The 20846-nt window shown below is 39.7% G+C and overlaps 1 protein-coding gene across 4 annotated transcripts in view; it reads left to right on the top strand.

Moving 5' to 3' along the window:
* The window catches only part of LOC311429624 (uncharacterized protein), a 79263-nt gene extending 58692 nt beyond the window's left edge, over positions 1-20571 (top strand). The window contains exons 2-5 of one of the 4 annotated variants that reach the window (XR_014688300.1): positions 15407-15564; positions 17168-17251; positions 17872-17960; positions 19449-20571. Coding sequence is in view for 1 of the 4 variants with exons in the window: in XM_084505713.1 (XP_084361839.1) it covers positions 17168-17251; positions 17872-17960; positions 19518-19553 (209 nt within the window). In the remaining 3 variants the exon portion in view is untranslated. Of the gene's footprint in view, positions 1-15373; positions 15565-17101; positions 17252-17871; positions 17961-19448 lie in introns of all 4 variants that reach the window. The other 3 variants (XR_014688301.1, XR_014688302.1, XM_084505713.1) reach the window with 3 other exon arrangements.
* The last annotated feature ends 275 nt before the right edge of the window (positions 20572-20846 follow it).

Raw genomic sequence — 20846 nt, 5'->3', positions numbered from 1 at the left:
TCTTTTTACTCTTTTTTTTTTTTTTCTCTACAGCTGTCCCCAGTATACCAAAGTTACTGTCTGAAGTATGCTGTATTGAATTTTTTTGTGTGTTTACCATAAGATCTCACTAGCACCATGCATGACCATAGTGTGTCTGGCAAGCCATAACATCCCACTTTAAAGAGAAAAACCAACAAAGCTATTGGTGTTCAAAACCTTGATTCAAAACCAGTGCTAATGCACAAAGGAGCACTAAGCTGAGTCAGCTAGAAGCATTTTTTGGATCTTTTACACAGGATAATGTTCACATTCAGATGGATCAGATGATACCCCCCGAGCCTTTCTTCTGTCTTTTACTTACAGAAGGTGATGATGTGACCTGCATCCTGACTGGCAATCACCACCTTATCTCATCTGCTTCATTTTGTAAGCCCACTGAGCTGTTTGGCAGTTGACTATACAGAGCAAGGATTTCATTCACTGCAAGGAATACACCAAAGAAATTATATTTAAAGTTCACCCGCTAAAGCTATACCATTGTACCAGACACAAATTCCTGCTACAGACATCTCACAGGTCCTCCCTTCAGCTGTAATACACAGTGATAGCCAGGAGAGATGAGTTCTTCTCTCTTCTTCCCCTGAAGAGGAGTAGATCTGGCTAGGAGGCACTGATTATCTGAGGTCTGTGTCTGAGCCCTGAGGATCCTGTAAACGTTCATACCATCCAGTTTTGGCTGTCTAATAGAACATGGCAGTGGTACATGAGCTAGCAGGCAGGTTTCTGAGCTCTCTCTTAGCTGTAGTGAACACCACCACTGAACAGAAGAGGGGAAAAAACAGAGAAGTGTGCTTGGGTAACTGAAGAAAGATCCATCAACATATTGTTCTGAATGGATTATCTAGACATTTCCTTCGAGGATAATATAGATTTGGAAACTAAGCTTAGTTAACCATATGCATTAACAAAGAAAGAGAGTGTCTGTTTCTTCTGGCTGGTTCCTCCTGGAAATACTTTAATATTGTCTAAACAATCATTATGCTACATAATCTCCCTTAAACTTCAGACAAGGTTGTATTAACTCCTTGCAAGGTGAGGAAGGCAACAGAAAAAAATAGTCCTGGTGCTGATCACTGATTATCCTTGAGGAACTACATTTCATCATGGCAGTATTTTTGCCATTTGAGGTTCTTGCACAGAAGTGAAATCAGAAGGGTGCTTGTCTTATATGTGTCAAGAACAATCTTCTGAGAGCAGCTTTCCATGCAAGGCATGTAGCATTCACAATTGGCAGGCGGATATAAAGGCTACCAAGGGCTACTAAACCGGTTGGTTGCTGATATGCTGAAAGGAAGCATTAGAGAGACACCGTGATGCATTTCCACATTTTCTATTGTTCTAAGCTATGTTCTCTGCTATGGAGACATTTAAACAATTTGTTTCTTTAGATGTCCTTTCATTCCTTCTGCTAGTACTACATTTGAAACCATGATCTCTTTGCAAAGAAAGTATGATCAGAGAGGTGTGAAAGTAATTAGAACTTCAGATTTTGGTCAAAATTCAGTCAAAATCAGAATTTATTCTTCATTGTTTTCACCTATTTTATAATCAATCTAGACATTACCAAGAACACTTATGATAGAAAATAAAAATCTGAGCTAGATAAACTCTTCAAAAAATAAGAGTTTCACTTTTAGGATAGGGGCGTTAGTGTTTGTTTTCAAATAATCAACAGAGCAAGTATGCACTTTATCTGATTTGTCTCTAAAGAGAAAGCATCTAAAATTTCCTCACAGCATTGATTAATATTTAATTCTTCAGATTAGTTTTAATCAAGTAACCAATTAAAATGAATTTTCTTCTGACTGGTCATACTTGAATTACATCTGATTTTAGTAGTGTTGATAGCAGAAATGCCTGTTGAAAATTCCTGTTGTTTCAAACGTGTTCAAAATTGCTTTAGAATATATGACTCCTGCTCATGAACTGTTGGAGATGGACCTAAAATCTTCAGATAATGCTTGATATTTCTCACAGCCAAAAATAATACACCCTTAAAAAAATAATAATTAAAGAAAAAGGCACCATGGATCCTCTTCTTGCTTGTTCCCAAATGTCTTAAATTTATTTCAAGAATTGTAAAACTGAATGATATAGTAGAAAAGACTCATACGATTGCTATTGATATGTTTAGTAGTCCTCCCCAGTGTTTGTACTGGCCATACATCAACCTTCATCTGTCATGGTCCAAGCTCCCATGGAGCAAAGTATGGTACAGGCTCTGAACAAAAGGAGACTGCCTTCAGTAGGAGTGAGAGTGGTTAGATGCAAACAGATGGGTGAACATAAAACAGTAATGAAACACCAACAAGCAATGGAGCTTCTAAGGATTTTTACAGAGCAGCAGTCTAAATGGTGTTCTGTTTTACAGGCACACACAGGAAAGGAGAATTCAAGCAAGGTTTCTGAAATTTCTGGGAAGTTCTCCTGGGTAAAATGGACAAAATAGAATCAATTTGTCTAGAAGACTACAAAACGGGGCATGACAGGGTGGCTGGCAAGCAGGCTTGACTTTACAATTCCAAATTGAGAGCTGGTTGGTTGGAAGAATGGCTGTAAAAGTCATGACAACTGCAGTAAGCCTAAGGCAACAAAATGAATCCAGCATAAATTTTACATGGACAGAGAAAAGGAGAAGTTATGGTCAGTGTGATCAGAAATAGATAGCATTGAGTAAAGTCCTTTCTTTTAAAACACATTTTAAATCCCAAGTAAAAGTGTAATGAACACAAGTAAAGGGTCAGAAGAGTCTTCAAGCTGTCACACTCTACTTTGTGCTGGTGCAGCCTCCCCTCAAGTACTGCGTACAGTTTGGGACTCCACAGTATAAGGACTGTTAGAGAGAAGGCCTACAAAGATAATGATAGGTCTGGAAGACATATGAGAAGTAGCTGAGGTCCCTTGGTTTGCTCAGCCCCGAGCAGAGCAGGCTGAGGGGAGGCCTCATGGCGGCCTGCAGCTCCCTCACGAGGGGAGCGGAGGGGCAGGCGCTGAGCTCTGCTCTCTGGGGACAGCGACAGGACCCAAGGGGATGGCATGGAGCTGGGACAGGGGAGGGTCAGGCTGGGGGTTAGGGAAAGGTTCTGCACCCAGAGGGGGGTCGGGCACTGGGACAGGCTCCCCAGGGCAGTGGTCATGGCACTGAGCCTGACAGAGTTCAAGAAGCATTAAGACAACGCTCTCAGATATGGTTTAATGTTAGGTAGTCCTGTGTGGAGCCAGGATGATCCTTGTGGGTCCCTTCCAAGTTGGGATAGTCTATGGCTCTATGATTCTATGAATTTACATAAGATGATCATGAAGGTTTATAACGTGGAAAATACAGAGTCAGGAGTTACACTTTGGCAGTAAGGCTAAATTGGAGAGGGTGGGTCAAAGGAAAGCAATACGTAACTTCATTATGGTAGGGGAGAAGAAGAAAAGGCAGTGCTGAGAAAATGAGGAATTCTGCAGAGAAAATGTTAAGCAAGGGATCCAGTTCTCTAAATACCAAAAGTGAAACAAACAAACAAACAAACAAAAAAACTCAGATATTTTCTTTGGCCAAACTTCTTTAAGAAATGGTGTGGTCAACAAAGGAGAGGTAAGAAGAAGCAATATGGAGTAAGGAATGGCAGTCAACAGGGGATGCACTGGCATGCAATAGTAAAAGCGCACAGAGAGAACACATGCAAAGGACGGATTGCAGGGGAATGAAAGCAGTAGAAATGTTGTCAAAGGAAAAAACAGGCACACACTAAAAAAATGTGTGGATATGAATCATGACTTGTATGGTGGTAGAGGGGAAGAGACTGGAAGTCTAAAAGAATGGAGAAATCTCGTGGGAAAATCTCCAGATTCATGAATTTTAGGAACATGAAGGGGAAGCAAATAGAGACACTGGAGAGAAAAAGTGAGAGGAAGCTGGAAGATTCTCTGAAAAAAATGCAAGTAGTGGTAAAAACTGGAGCTGGAAAACATTGCAAACAAGGAAAACCAAAAATCTCCAGTGCCCATGAACAGTGCCTTCACGTTGTTTCATGGGAGATGAAGGGGATAGAACTGTTTGGACTCAGATCTCCCTTGTTTTGCCTACAACTGCCATTCTTCCGTATGCAGTGCAATGCTTATTTCAGAGAGGGGAAAATTCCCTTTAGAATGGAGATGGCCTTTTTCTACATTTCACAGGCGGATGTGCTTCTCTGTCAGCCAGTTTATAAACAACAGAATCCTGGCTAAAAGGAAACTATTTTTTCTTGGCAGAATTATTAGCACCAAATGACTTTTGCTATCTTTCATTCAAGGCAATGGGCAAAAGAAAACTTCAGAAGTATTCATATGAATATTTAAAAGTAGGGAAAATAAACAGTCCAGATATGCTGCAATTCCATCTAGTTCCCACAGGCAAAATGATGCCAATACATCTCTCCAAAGAGCTGTTACATTGGCATTTATTGGTCCTTGTCAGCTGCTGATTGGAGGGGGAAGGAGATAATGTTCAGGAAACAAGCATACCAGAGGGGCCCCATTTCAGGCTTTGGGATTTGGATTTGCTTATAGTATTGCCAAGTCCCGTCGATTCATTTCTGTTTGCACATGTAAGTTCCGTACTGCATCAGATTCATCTGTGCCATCCCCTCCCTGTGCTCCCATTACTGAAGGAGGCAACACGGTAAGAAGTGTGAGCAAAAGGTGATTTAGGGGATTCCAGTTCCATGCATCAGTGGTTCCTGAGGACGGCCCTTTACTTATTTGTGCTTGTCTGTAAGCTATTTAAAACTCATTTAACCCTCCTTTCTTACAGAAACAATATTGTGCTCAATTCTTGCTGCACAACTGAAAGTGCTCTTAGGACATATGAGGGCAATCCACAGGTTTTAAAAATACTGTATCTGTTTTGATTTTTTTGTTTGTTTGTTTGTTTTAGTTTGGTCTGAGCAATTCTTGCTTTGTTTTCTGGAAGGCTGAAAGTCACTACTTAGCTGTTCCCAATACTACTTTTTTTCTTGCGCCTTCTAGCTCTGATAGCACAATAACAAACACCACTTATTGTGATGTTTTGCTGGAACCCCTCCTACTTCTTACCTGTGTCCTGTAGCTCATCAAATGAGATGAAGACAAGAAAACTCAAATTCTATCACAGGAGACAAAGAGTGTTTGGCTAGATGCAGCAGAAAAATCTTACAATTATTATCTGCTGTTTCCTACTTTTGCTTTAATAGGTAATTGCATGAACTCACATAATATATCTAGTTTGTCCTTTGGATAGACAAGATTCAGAGCCCAGCAATGGAAAGCCTGGGAAGAGCTGGATGCAGGCAAGAACAAACTATCATCTGCCAGAGACCTGCAGCAGCCCTGCCCCACGGTGTTTCTGATGCAAGCCAGGGGACTATGTTGGCTTCATTAGGGGAAGCTTTGATGACAGCAATATGCATCTCTTCCTCAGGAAAATCTTCCAGGACAAGATAGTGGTACAAAACCTGTCTGACTTCCTGCAAAAAGCATTCCCCAGTCTGCTATCAAGACTACATCTGCTGTTATGCAACGTGGCAAGTTGATAAACATGAAACCTGTCCCCCACCATCTTGCCAGCAGGCATAAAACAAGCTCAGTAATTTGAGAGGCAAACAGCAGCCTCCTTATTATATGGCTGAGGTAACTAAAGATAGGTGAATAACAGATGAGATGGCTTGCTGGCAAAAAATAAAAATAAGAAATTAACTGGCTTTGGTCAACCTGATGGGAGAATTTATGCTTTGTCATTTTTTCTTCCACCCCACCAACATGGTTTATTTCTTTAATTTCCTTTTTAAATGTTGGAAAAATCCATTTCAAAAAGGAATATTAAATGAGAAAACCCAAGACATTTCCTTTTGAAAATGCTTAAAGGAAATATTTCACATTGACCAAAAATCACTCACCAAACATTTCCATTAATTCAATAGCTTTATATTGACTAAAAGATGCATTTTCCTTTGGAATAAAAATTAAGAAAGTCAGGCTGTTACATGCTTTCTGTCACTAAGTATTTCTGAATCAGAGCAAATCTCAGACCATGTGAAACAAACAAAAAAATAAATAAAGGAGGCAGTTATGAAAGAATTTATTGCAAGAAAATCACTATTTCTACTAATGATAGGAGATTCTTTCAGAATGTGCCATTTTGATGTTATCTCTTCTTTAAACTATTCAGTATTAACACATAAATACCCTCTCTGATTTCAACAAAACCATCAACAAATATTCCAGGGTTAAAAGTAGAAACACTGAACAATTTATTCACAAGCTTAGCCTCCTTTTTTATTTGCAAAGTACTGGTGAATACATTTAGTGTTCACAAATGTTATTATTGCCAAGAGTTTTTCAATTAATCATTCAGTATGTGTAACAGGTATTTATCAACATTTTAAGTTTTGAGCATCTGCTGTGTGTTTTCCTTTAGTTGGAGAAGTGGCTGCCTTCTGACTCCCTGACACATGCAGGATTTTCCAGTCCTGATGCATACCTGTGTGCACATACTTGCATATGAATTCATGTAGTTATCAGCCTACAGCTGATCAGCACTAAATTAGCTACTCTTATAAATAATACTAATGAAATATATGGCAATACCAGCTTTAGCTAATATTTTAGTGGTAGATGTGTCTGTTATCTGCCTTTTTTGCAGAATGTCCTAAGTACCTTAATACTGCCTTTCTGTGGTAGACTTATTAAAGGTCTTTCAACATATCTAGCTACAGAATCACCACAAATAATGCATTTGAAATGGCTAAACTCATCATGGTTTCTTCAGGAATAGAAAGAAATCACAAATAATACTAAACATATGCCCAACATGAAAATATTTGTTACTTAAAGTATCTGGAGAAAAACAACCACTTCATATAACCCAAGAATAAGAAGCATTTGATGCTGTGCAAAATACACCTGTAAAATATATAGCAAATTCTCAACTCCAAGGAAGACTTCACATGGACTGTTAAAATTTAAAGCATGTTGTTCACATGCATTATAACATTACCAACAACTTATTCTGAAGTGACCTGTAGCACAGCTCTGGGCTAAGCCAACTTGGCAAGCCACATGCCTGCAGTTAGCGGCTCACATAAGTCCCTTTAGGTTTCTGCTCAGGGGTCAGGAGTTGCCCTGACCAGAGATACTTCTGAAGCAGGAACTTCACTGAGTACATTGCATAACTCCAAACTACATGCTATGCTGGCACTTGAAGCAACCTCCCGAGGGAAGAAGGTTGGGCTCTGCTGGGCATGAACAACATCCTTGTGTGGAGCAGCAAATCCAGAAAGCAAAACAAGGAGAAGGTGACAAAAAGCAGCAGGAACAACAGAAGTCTTTTGCCAAAACTTTCCTCGGGTCATGGGAAGTATTCAGGTCAAGCCAGGCTTTTTTTTTAGCCTCTTGTCTTTTTTGTTGCTCTGTATTGTCATCCATTCCTTGATCCCTCTCCCCTTTTTATATAAGTGATTTGCCCTGACATCAATATACCACAGAGTAAATGAATCACTGCAGTAGTCATTATGAAAATATAAATCACTGGTTATCTGTTCCTGCATGTGTAGGCAGACAATATATTCAGCAATAAACCATGTGCTGAAATGAAGAGATTTATCTGGTGCATAATCTTTGGGAAAATGCTTGTGCCTAATATGAATCTGTGGAAGCATGATCTCACCTGGTGTCCCTGGGAGGGGAGGCAGGGTGTGGAGGAGCAGCATTGGTTGGGCTTCTTACAAAAGAAAAAAACATTGCTGAAAATGCATCCAGGCTAGTGAAAAGAAAAAATACTCCACAAAGGAAGAAAAACAAGACAAGAGAAAGAAAAAGCAGTAACTCACAGAAGGAGGAAGAGACTTGTTAGTAACAAACAACTTCTAGGAGTGTTCCATTTCTCAACAAGAACCAGGGGCAATAACCAGGTATGGTCCTATCAGCTTTATTATTTCTTATTCCCAGCAGTGCAGATAATCCACAGAAGCAGGAAAGGGACCAAGATGAACAAAAATTATTCACGAAAATTGTATTCACAACATTGTCCGGTTCTTTTTACCATATCCTCTCCTGGAAAAAGCCAGACAGAGGAAGCCAGCAGTTGATGAAAACCTCAAATACATTTGACAAAATGAAGTATCAGTTTGATTTGGTGATGATTGTGGTGGGGATAAGATTCACATGCTGCCCTGCAGGGGAAGACAACACTTGCAAATGACAAATATAGCAAACAGAGGTGGTAAATACTGTCAATTGCTACATTAGCAGTGCAAGGGTAAAAATGGGTACAATCTAAATCCACCTCATCGCACAGAACACCACAACTGGGAGGGAGCAGGGTGATCTTTGGTGTGAGGGGTTTTCTAACCCTAGACAGAGACAGCCCTCATCGATACAGCTTGCCCTTTGCAGTGAAAAATGTCAGTGAAAGCAAAATGCTGGGAACATCTGCTGTAGAAAGCCCTGTAAAAAATAACTTCAAGCACTGCGGCACACTGCGGACGTTACAGAAAGAAGAGAGGAGAGGGTCCCACTGATAATTCTCCCAGCTTTTTGGGTGTGAAGTGCAGACTGGAAATTAGTGTGAAGGGAAGACTGATAGACATTCTGACATACAACTTAACTGTGTGATTGCTCAGAGTAATACTTCAAGGTGAGATAAAACCTCTTAAAACTTTTCACCTACATGTAAATTCCCTGCCTCAGATCCATAGAGGAGATGTCAGGAGACTCTGCTGAACCACACTTTGCCTCAAACAAGAAACATTCTCCACTTTTTTAAAGTTAGGATCAGAATAACACCAAGACCTCTTAGTTGTGCCAAATTTCTGAGTTTCCCCTTCCTCTTCCCCACCAACCTTTTGGGATACCTGAAACTCAGGCAGCAGCATGGACCTACTGTTAGGTTCAGACCTGCAGCACAGCATTATCCTGCCCTTAGGTCAATGTCTTTGGTGCCACAGTAACAGTGGGTTATGTTGTTAATGAGAATCTAATGGCTTTGTACCTTGCTTTAATTCAGCAGTGTTTTAAGGCAGATTTCCCATAAATTCAGTGTCAGCTTGAGTCAGGTTTATTGTGCGTGTGCAGCAAACACAACAAAACTGCCTTTCATGTGCATGTGTGGCACACATGTGTAATACACATGCTACCTGTGGGTGTCTGAAATTTTTAATAAAGCCCTCCTTTTATTTGATTATCTATCTGATATTTTATGCAAATGCGGGGAGGTACTTATATTAGCCCCTGCATGAAAATCCTTTACTCATTTCAGTGCCTCATTTATAACCTATCACACTTCTTCAGAACAATAGAAGGGGTTTACCCCTCTACAGGTTCAGACAGAAACTGAACATCTGGGTCTATGAGGTGCTGTCCAAATGCTATTGGTATGTACCTATGTGAGTCCTATCAAAATCAGCTGGAAGACTTTATGTGCACTCCATTTTCTAAGCAGTACTTTGAAAGCTGGGAAAAGCTGAAGTGGTAGCACTTCCTTGATATCTGCACAGTGGAATCATCTGGTGAAGTTGTAAATTCCTCTCAAGCTGTTTTGCAGAGACTGGACACAAATAAGCATACTGAGTGATGAACACCCCACCACCACCACCATGACTCCATACACACATACAGAACAGATTTCATTTAACTGTAGAAAATAAACAATTGGAGAAGTTTGCTGAATCAAAAGATGATGTGGCCATCAAGTGCTGTGTATTCAGAGGATTTCTGAGATCTTCCTGGGCTTCATCTTTTTAGTTTAGATCCTATTGATCCATGGAGCTGTTCAAAAAACCTACCTGAGACTTAATCAATTGTACCCAGGATGTGTTTGCTATGCTTTGTGTTGACCTCCCATTGCCTGATACTACGGACTGAAAGATTTTTTTTTCCTAAATAACCAGAACTGCCATTTTGCTTTAACTTAAAAAATAAAATAAAATCATATTTAGCTAAGGAATAGTTTTCAAAATGGACCCAGGAAGACACTGATGGAAAAATGCAGATGGGTAATTTTGGCACTGAACACATACACTTAAAAATTGTTATAAAGTAAATTACCTTTGCCCTAGGCATGTTTTCACTTAGGATTTTGTTGTTCAGTTCAATGAACTGGTTTGCTTTTATTGTCTTGCTGAAGTTGTGACTGCAATTGAAATTACATTTAATGCATCTAGCAGATTAGTTAACCAGGCAATATCATTTAAAGTTTTATGTGTATGTGTGTGCGTGTTTGTGTGTATATATACATATATATATATAAAGGCTTTCAATTTTTTTCTTTGTGGAAGATCTTTGTGGGTTATTAATTCTTACAGACAAAAAGCAAGTTTCTGGAGGGTTTAATTGGTTTATAATTATACTTTGATAGGGAATAATTTTTTAGAAATAGATTCTTTTGTTTCTCACATCCAGAGCTGTTGAAATTGAATACAAAAGACATCTTTTAATGCTAGGAGAATAGACAGTTTTAAATTTCCACCTCTTCTGTAGTACTTTGATTTCTAGCAAGATGGAATTTGTGTGAAGATGGGTAGCAAGCCACTTGTTTTCTATACACTAAAACACAGGAACAAAGAAGGAGTTTCTTTGGAGGAAAATCTTTTTGAATACCTGAGGAGAAAAATGGTTCTGTTTTTGAAGTACTTGATCCTATTAAGGCATCAGATCCACAACTTCTTTATCATTTGATTTTTCAAGCTGTGGGATAAAATGGAACTGAACACGTGCTATATCCTTCAGCATGTTTGAGATAACAGAAATCACAGCTTCAAAAAACTAGACAATGACGGCAGAATTCATCTATGCCAGTTCTTTGAATGGTTCTGAGTTATCAAGAGGGCAAACCTTGGCAGCAATCTATAGACCACCCTAGGTGGCTCTTTTGCCAGCAGTTATCGCTCACCAAGGTTTCTTCAGCCCTGCCATTTACTAGTTGGCTATCTATTCTGGTAATTATTTATTTATTTATTTATTTATTGAAGTGCAGTGGCACAGGAGGAATCACAGAGGTCAGTAAAGTTCTTAGGGATAATAATAACTAAATTGCCTCATTACCAGTTACTTCAAAAGGAGGTTGATGTGGGGATATAGCTCCTAATTCATTCAAAGTACCAGAGGCAAAAGGACAATGTAAAAGTACTGTCAGTATCACAGTAATGGTTCTAGGGACTTTCAGACCCTTTGTCTAGAGAAAATGAGGAAGGATGCAGAAAAAAAAAAAAAAAAACTCAAGGCTTTTGTGGAGTGCTGAGATTCCACACCAAGCATAACAAGGTATGTATAGATATCCTTTCTAGTTGTAGCTCTGAAAACCAGCCCTGCCTCGCTTCCAGGTAATGTTACGGACATCAGTAATTTCATACAAAGTTGTAAACTGCCAGGCATCGGGTGTCATGCCATATAGTCCAAATAAGAATGGCCTGTGGTAAAGCACTGCCACAAATGCTGGCTGGCCCCATGAAACACCCAGTGAAATCTAAGCTAGCTTATTAAACCATGCAAGATATTTCTGGACACCACAACAGAAGCACCTCTACCAGACTGGGGTGAAGTTGCCCCTTGTACAACTGAAGCTTGGACCAGCTAGTACTATCCCAAACATTCACTGGGAAAGAGCCAGGGACCACTCTAGAAAAAAACAAGAGTTTTAGAAAATAAGAGAGCATGTAACACCACAGACATGGACCTTTCTGTGCTGGTTGGTCTCAGCACCAGGAACGTTCAGCTTATGAGATAGAGGTACATCAAAAGGGGCAATCTAAGAATGAAGAGTTGAAGCAGATGGTTAAATTTTCCATACACAAATGTGTTTCTCCTACGCCATTCTCTGAACTAGTCATATGTGCCTATTGACATTCTGTTTTTTGTCTTTGGGATTGCTTACCTTTCCTGTAAAACATAGAAAATGTCATATTCTTTGTTGTCTTATCTCTTCTGACTTCAACTGAGTTTCATTAAAGGGGCTTGGATCAATGGAAAGTTTCCTCAGTGCATATAATCTTGAATATTCTTTATCAAGATGCCATTTACCATCAAAATGTGGGAAGTCATGCTTAATAGTACCTATGTGAAACCACTGAAACATGTTTTATCAAGATCAATTACTCAAGCAAAAGTCTTCTGAAAAAAAAAAAAGAGAGAGAGAGAGAGAGAGAAAGAATGAAAAATGTATACAGTTTCACATAACAACTACGCATGTGGCAAATACTTGAGTGAATACTTCTAGTGAATTTATATTACTTAGTCTGTAACAACAAGCTTTTCTCTTTTCCCCATTCACACCATTTCACATCCAATTTATACTGTAGTCAGGTAAGGTAACCTGTCATCTACCCCATATAGTGTAGACAAACATTTGCTTTCAAACAGCTGTGCTGGTGGTAAGGTCATCACCCCTGCTCATGTCCAATTTTTTCTTATCTGTTAGCAGTGCTGCTTGTCTGATTGCTCCCTAAGCAATTTATTTAAAATGACCTCTATGAACAAACACCTGCCACTTGATTTCTTTAAGCTAACCAGTCCCTCCTGGACTGACACAAGCTAGGGAGTGTTCACAAGGGCCCGTGCTGGCAGATAATAGAGCAATAGCCTCCAAATGCAGGGTATGATGAGAAACTTAGGGCAAGCTAGGGTAAGCATCTTTTTCCTACAGCAGAGTTCAACATGGAAGGCAGTATCTGTCCACAGCCTGACTGAAAGGGCATCACATCATTTTTCTTTAAAAAGTGATCATGTGCAACATTGTACTAAATAAGAACAATTGTGTTTGTTTGTTTTTCACTACAGAATGCTATTACTCTATGAAATGTTGGAGTGAAATATATGCCTATTTCCAGATGTTATAGAACTGCAAAAGTTTAAGATATGTTTGGTGGTTTTTGTTTGTTGGTTTGGGGTATTTTTTTTTTCATTTCCTTGCTTCTTTGGGAAAAAAAAAATAAAAATAAAAATAAAGCACTTTATTAAGTGACCAATTTAGATAGTTTTATTTAAGTGTCAACTTTAAAAGTGGAAAAAAAATCTGTCCTTAATTCCACCAGCATCTACACAGAAGAGGTCATGAGTCCTGTAGAGCGCATTTCCTATTTGCATTTTAAATCAGTCTTCGCTGTCATTTTTCTTCTCCACAAAGTGACAAAGGAGGTCTGTGCTTTTTTTTGCTTTTTTTTTTTTCTTTTAATACAGATTTTTTTAAGTAAGTCATTTCAAAATGAATTTTCAAAGATATCAAAGTGGTCCTGTCTACATTAAAGGCAGCTGGTATAATCAATGGGTTGTGTACTAGAGCTCCTTAGTCCTAAGACCTTGCTGCACTGCACTTTTAAAAATTATGTAGGACTAATTGATTGTAAACTGTAAAATGAATGGATTTATACCATCCTGGAAGGGTTCCAAATATATATGAACTTTTTTAGCAAAATAAGAGAATGACACCTTGCAGGACCTGGTGTTTGATTCACCTGCACGTAATACATATGCAGGCTGATCAGAGGATACTTAACCTTAATTACAGCTTTCAGCACAGACCTGGAGGAATTATATTCATCAGCCTGTACCAGTCCATGCTTTCTGCCACCAGCACCTCCCACTGCTCTTTTCACGTGGTACATTAAGTTTCAGAACTTAAACAGTGGTGCATGACTAGAAGACATCTGTTAAACTGGTCCTGCTTGGCTTCTAAAAAGATGTTTTAGTGATTTTCTGCCAAAATAATAAAGAATATGTACTTTTGGGATATTTCAAGATTTTTTTGCCACTGAATAAAGAGCTTATTCTACAGCTGTATAGATGCAAATTACTTTTCAAGATAGAGGCCTGCTTTCATGCTGCGCTTGGTGCAGAAAGGAAGGAACTCTGAAGGATAAGTCTTGAATCTTTAGTACATGTTATATATCCAGACAGAGGTGGCAAAATGAAGCTACTGATATTAACTGGAAAAATATCTGTGCGTTGGAAAAAAATATTACCAAAAACATTCCTATGATGGCATGCCCAATATTGTAGCCTGCCTTCAAATATTTTTGTAATTACTTTCCCTAGTTACCCCAAAGTTCTGCATTCTGCAAAGAAGGGCTAGTGACTGCCTAGACTGAAAGACCTCTGCCCTGAGGAAATTAGACAAAAGCTAGGGAGCCAGTGTCCTCTGCCCTTATGGGAGAGTAGAACCATTTATGAACTTTTTGACCCATTTTTCTCCATTACTCATGCAAGGATTTGGATATACTAATTTCTAATTCCCAGACAGAAAATGATTATTCCAAAGTCTTTCTCCCAGACCTTAATTTTTAAGGGACATTAAAATTATGGAAATGGAGCTTTTTCTCATGGGAGGGAAAGCCTAACATCCTTGGCTGTTGTCCTTTTAAGCCTGATATAATTCAGTCCCAGGAAAGCTCCATCTCAACAGCGGTGAGTTTGATTTTAATGAATAATGCTTTCTCTTTAAAGACAGAAGTGTTTCTGAAATAGAACTCTCTGCTTTACAAAATGTGGTCTTGGAAAGCAGAATCTGCTTGAACCACAACCTCACCACATGCTATAGCTGGATGAAGTGTTAGTACAAGAAGGACAACCTGTGTAAACATGCTCACTTTGTACTTCTTGATCTATTTTCCCCTTTTCAGAAACAAATCCTGTAACAGACCCAGACACCACAATGCTCAGAGCCAGTAGAGCTTGGGGAGCAGTTACACAAGCTGCTCAAGACAGATCCAACAATCTGCCACAACCATGACCTTAAACAACTTTTCTTCCTATGCCAATTCAAGCCATGGTTTGACTACACAGTAAATCTAACTTCAGGGCTGCTAATATAGAAGGAGAATGCCATGGCCACATCATGCAAAGCATTGATCTAATATAAATGCACTCAATGAACTCAAATCTTCTGAAACAACATCAAGAGGTCAGGTTCATACCGACAGACTTCACACCATGGCATGTATTCACACCATGCTGTGCTTCTGAGCAGGAATCATCAGTCCTGCCAGAGCTGGTAGAAAGCCAGCGTGAACTTCCTATCATGTGCATTGTCTCTCTGGACAGAAATGCAGCTATGCGCCCATGCCTGACCCACATCAAATTCACATTACTGAATGAATCAGCAGTATCTCATCCAGCATTACAGGTCATAGGGTCTCAGTCTAATTCCTCCTCTGTCCTGAAACCCTGACCAGAAGGAACAGATGACTGCAGTGCTGGTTTTCTATTCCTGCCTTCTCCTTCCCATTCCCTTTCCCTTCCCCTTCTCTTTCCCTTTTCCTTTCCCCTCCCTTTCCCTTTTCCCTCCCCTCCCCTCCCCTGTCCTTTTTCCCCTATTTTAATTTTCATTTTCTTTCAGTGTGTCTGTATTTATTTATTTATTTAACACAAGACCCTGTATCCTCACAACGTGGTTTGGGACTCATGTCTGACTGATCTGACCAACTTTCACACTGTCTGAATGGCATCCATGAGGACAAAGAGGAAAGATTCAGATCATGATCTTCTGATCATTTGCACTTGGACTAAACCATGGACCTGAAGGATAAGGTAATATTGATTACAGGAATGGTGTAGTAACTAGAGGATATTCATGAATATTTAAAGGTCTATCACTTACAGAAGTTTTGACTATTATACATAAACAGGAGTACCCATCAAGCATATAGTTCAGTGCTTCCATTTTAGCAACTAAACTGTTATAACCAGAATGACATTAGCATAATTTCTTGGAGGAATAAACCCAGTAGCATGAATCCAAAATAAATAAATAAATAAATACATACATAGAATCCCTAAATAAATCATAAGATATGCATGCTTCTGCAGATGCAAGCCTTTGTACAAATTAAATAAAATTTGAGCACTAATGTGGACACATAACTCTATGCCTGAAGGCTGCATATTCCTGATGAATTATTTAACTGCAGAGAGAATACAGGTCTGAACAGGGTTTAGCAGATCTCCTCATCATCTTTAGGGGTTCAGCCGTCCTTGCCTCTTATCTGGCACAGGCACTTTTCTCTCTGTCACCTGCCGCTGCTCTTTCTGTCTCATTCCCCTTTAGAGGAAAGGCACATCAAACACATCTGAGAAAAACAGGTTCTCAGTGCATCTTAGAAGGAAGAGCCCAGTAGTGTGGATTAGGATCACATAGTCTTGTACTTTCTCATCACAACAATAGGTATCCCACTGCTAAGTCCAGCTGTACAGTACTGATTTTTACCCTTGGTTTTAAGAAGAAAAAAATGGAACAAAATCAGTCATAACTCTCAGGAAAAAATTACTGCCATCCCTCACAAGATATTAAATCCCTCTTCTGATGGCAGATGTGTGTCCAGTTGCATTGATCTTCTTCCATATAGGCCATTCCCCTGAATAAATATTAACTTTTCTGATCAAGCATCAAGCAATTATTCACATAAGCCTCATTCCCAACATAATGACACTGGCAAAAAAAAGATAATGCACAGAACAAGTATTCTCAAACCTACCCTGGCAAACCTTTTGTGTTCTTTATGGGATGGTTTGTTGTGATATGTTACATTACTATAATACTATTACTTGTTAAATTACTATGTTGGGAACAGACTGTCAGCAGCAGATGGACTATTACTGATATGCAAGTAGGTGAGATGCAGTGGCTGGGCAAATAAAACCATTGTTTGCAGATCTCTGTGGCAGTTTCTCCTCAGTAGAGGGCCATAACAAAGTGTTTAGAATTCCTCAATATTAAATCACTGCTGATTTTTTATATTACAATGTAAAAAGTAATGCAAACAAAAATTACTGGCAAGTCATGGTTGTGAAAGCCATTTCTATGCATCATTAGTGTACGTATTTACAATAAGATGTAAGATGCACAGGGATTTAGCTGTGAAACTCCCATAGGGGAGCCATATGTGGAATAAATCTATGTACATCTTACTGCAAATTTACTTAAGCTTTAAGTATTTGGGTAAGTTTATGGCTTGAATTTACATGTAAGGTTTTAATGGCTAGATTTGGCAGATTTTAATGCTTTCAATTAGGCAGGAAAAAATCTTTTGTCTCAAAAGTGAGGTCTAAATGACATTTCCTCTTACAGCTGGCTTATAAACAAAACGATGCAAAAAAAAAGTCTGTTATGTGCTTTATTCTTCTCTAACTTCAGTGGCAATGGGGTCCTCCGGTCATTTCCAGTCTACAATGATGACAAGATTGGATCAGCCTGTGGACAATAGCATTCTCACAGATGGTAAGGAAAGTGGCATCACATGAACAGACTGTGTATCGTGTGTTTGCTAAGACGAGGTACCCATCCAGAATGCACAAGCAGCCCCTGCTGAATTAAGTCACTTCCAGGGAAGGGAAGGCCACTGGCTGCTCCAGCTCAGTGTTCATTATTGCTGTTTGTGGGTTGCCTTCACAGATGCTCACACAAACTTATTCACTAGGGGAGGGTGCTGGCATGTAGAAAAGTCAGTAATCTCCTTCTGCCCCTTCCTCCTACCTTTGTGCCTTCGAGGACAGCACCTAAATAAACTTCATGGAGACTGTGCCTTCATGGCAGCTTAGCTTGTCTTCTGTCCACCTCTCTGAATCCCTTGCAATTTGAACGGTGTAGGCAAAGAAAACCTGGCAAAGGGCACCAGCAGGTCATGGGATGCAGGGACAGGTGCTTATGTAGATAGTGCAGACACAAAAAGAGCTGTGAAGCAAAAGCCCTGCTCATATTGGAAAGCTGTGGAAGGACCTCATCACCTGTAATGCCTGCACTGCTCATCTGGGTGTCAGCACTATGCCTCTCTGCTGCAGATGGTATAGCCAGGAGAACATCTTTTCCCTCTCCTTTCCTTTCTTTTTTTTTTTCCTCAGTTAAGAAACAGACCAACCATGAAATGAAGTGTTGTATATGTGATTGCTCAGGAGAAGGGTGCAGACCCAGGACTGAAGCACAAACAGAGGTGGGTTTAGATCCCAGCTTTGAGAGTCTGAAGTAGAGAGCCCAGAATAACACACAGAGGCATGTGTTGAGCAGTGACTTGCAAGCATTTTGTTTTGTCTTCTCTAATTGGCAGAGATGACATGTAGGTCTTCTCTCTCCCACTCTGACCACTAACTCAGTCATAGAACTGACTATATTATCATAGAATGGCTTGGGTTGGAAGGGACCTTAAAGACCACCTGGTTCCAACCCCCTGCCATGGGCAGGGACACCTCCCACCAGACCAGGCTGCCCAAAGCCCCATCCAGCCTGGCCTTGAGCACCTCCAGGGATGGGGCATCCACAGCTTCTCTGGGCAGCCTGTGCCAGTACTTCACCACCCTCTGAGTGAAGAAAGTATATTGGTCTCCTGCAAATTTTATCATGGGGGAATGGTGACAGCCACCTCCATGATAGCTGAATTCTTCACAGAGCCATGGTAACAATGCTTCTAATTAAGGGACACCAAAAAATGAACAGCTTCCCCTCCCTCTCTGTCTCTTTTTCACATGCACAGGCACACACATACACACAAACCCCTGAAGTAAAAGATGCAGGCTCACCTGAAGGGTATGCTAGGTCTGGAGAAGGAGAGTGTAGATATGGGACACCCCAGCTTTCTTCCCCTTGCACTATCTGTAGCATTCCCAGACCTGCCTGGTAGCAGGACTGCATCAATAGGACTGCACAGACTGCACTACACAGAATGCTTCAGATAGGTTTGTGACAATAAGGTTGCATCAAGCTGTAAAATTAAACATCTTTGCCTTTGTAATTTTACATTTATTTAAAGATAATTTCCTTTACCTGCAAGGTACTTAATCAAAGCATGGCTGGGAAGAGACCTGTAGGTTTAATCACTGTAAGGGGCTGGTAGAGTTTGTTTAACTTCCAGCCAAGGAAAGATGCTTCTGAGTCAGCCAGGCTAAGCTTGTTCTCATGCCTCCCTCCTGTCCGTGGATGACAGGGTTCAGCCTGGACAGAAAATCCTACAGAGTGTTTCAAAGACTTCAGCTCTTCCTTTCTAGTTAATGCTTTTTACCATTGTTTCTACTGTGACACAGTTGGGGCTCTGTCCCTGCTGTAACGAGCTACACCACATGGCACCATGCACAGCCTTCTTCATCTTGTGCATCACAAGAGTGCATCACACACCTCTTGCACTCCACACAGAACTCAGGTTATGCCTTGTTTTCAGCCATTTCCAGACAGCAAATTCCCCTTTCCCAGTTTGAGCATCCTCAGACATACCTTGTCCCTTCCTAGGGTGGATAATTAATTTCACCAGCAGGCTTCTGCCTGTTTATGCTGTACATCCCAATTGAAATTAATTACCCATATTAAAATTTTCAAGCTAAAAATGAAACATCCCTGAAGATGCTATCTATGCCCGTAAAACATTATTTGTGCTGCCATGCAGAAATTCTGAATGTCTTTTTTTTTTTTTTTTTTTTTTTATCATGAGTAGCCAGTGGGCTCACTTCCTCTTGCACAGTCTTTGCCTTTGCCTTTTGCCTCAACATTTGCATCACTGCAGGAGCCCACAGGCCCTGGCCCTGTGCTGCCTATTTAAAACACTGTGAATCCCGTCAGCTAAGGCCTTGGTCCAGTAGAAGATCCTTGAGGACCTCCTCAGCTCCTGAAAGTTCCAGTTCCAGAATGAAACTACATGGTGAAGAATGCAAATTTGTGCTGTAGTGTCAGTCTTGCAGTAAAAGCAATCATTTCCTGGTAATAGTTTTTGTTTGTTTGTTCATTTGTTTCCCTTCATAAATAAATAAATTAAATGATTATTTGTAACTGTTGCTAAAACTAAACTGTTCTCATAAGTTCTTATTTTTAAAAAGAACTGGTAATGTCTCAAAAAATGCACCACATTCTGGCTATTATTAAAGGTTACTACCATTCCAAAGCTAAAAGAATACCAAGCATTTCAGTATTGGCTAATTAAATACCCGGAATTTCTGAGAGAGGTGTTCAGTCCTAAATGTTGAGGGAAAAGTGCACAGCTTTTCCAGAAAATATACCAAAACTGGCTTATGAGATGAAATACATAAATAATTTGACATTCTTGCTTTAGTGTTATGAATTTGGGTTGCTTTTTACAAAAAGTACATGTTATTTACTATATGAATGGCCATTCTGCATCAGATCAAAAGACCATCAAGTCCCATCTTCAATAGCTGCCATAAGCAAATCCCAAAAGAAGAGCAAGAAGAGGACAAGAACCTGTGATATTCTCCTCTCATATTCTTCCAGTGTCCAACTGTTTTCAAGTGGAGATATTTTCTGTGCTAGAAATGGTTTCTGTGTAATTAGTAACACTTGATGCATTTCTTTCCTATGGATTTGTCCAGTCTTCCCTGAATATATGTCAGCCTTTGAACTCTCCTGTCAAGTTTTCTCCCACAAATGGGAAGGCTTCTTTCTCCCTCTTTTTTTTATTCTTTGTTTTGTTAATTTGTTTAATTGTTTTAATGGAAGCTGAGAGATTCACAGAAGTGAATGGTCAAGGCTTCAAGAAGGAGACAATGTACTGTGAGAGCTGGAAACACCAGAAATTGGGAATAAACCTTTCATGTCAAGCAAGGCATAAGCCAGCTTCTGACTGGTGATGGTTAAGAAGAAACCAGCCTTGTAATTTATTTCGTAACCCTGTACTAAGCTGTATTTTGCAGATTTCTTTCAGGCTTTTGGTGCTGGTCATTGCCAGCAGTAGTGACTAAACTGTGTGGACCTAAAACAAGAAAGTTTCTGTTTCCTTGTTCCAACAGTTCACTTTATTTATTTCTTAACTGAAGAAATGTGCAGATTTGACAAATGGTTGGTTTCCTTCCAGAGCTAAACTTCTGTCATCCACACTAAC

Source organism: Aythya ferina (assembly GCF_964211825.1).
Source record: "Aythya ferina genome assembly, chromosome: 1".
Classification (NCBI taxonomy): domain Eukaryota; kingdom Metazoa; phylum Chordata; class Aves; order Anseriformes; family Anatidae; genus Aythya; species Aythya ferina.
Note: the sequence above shows the minus strand (reverse complement) of the source record. Positions and strands in the feature narration are given on the sequence as shown.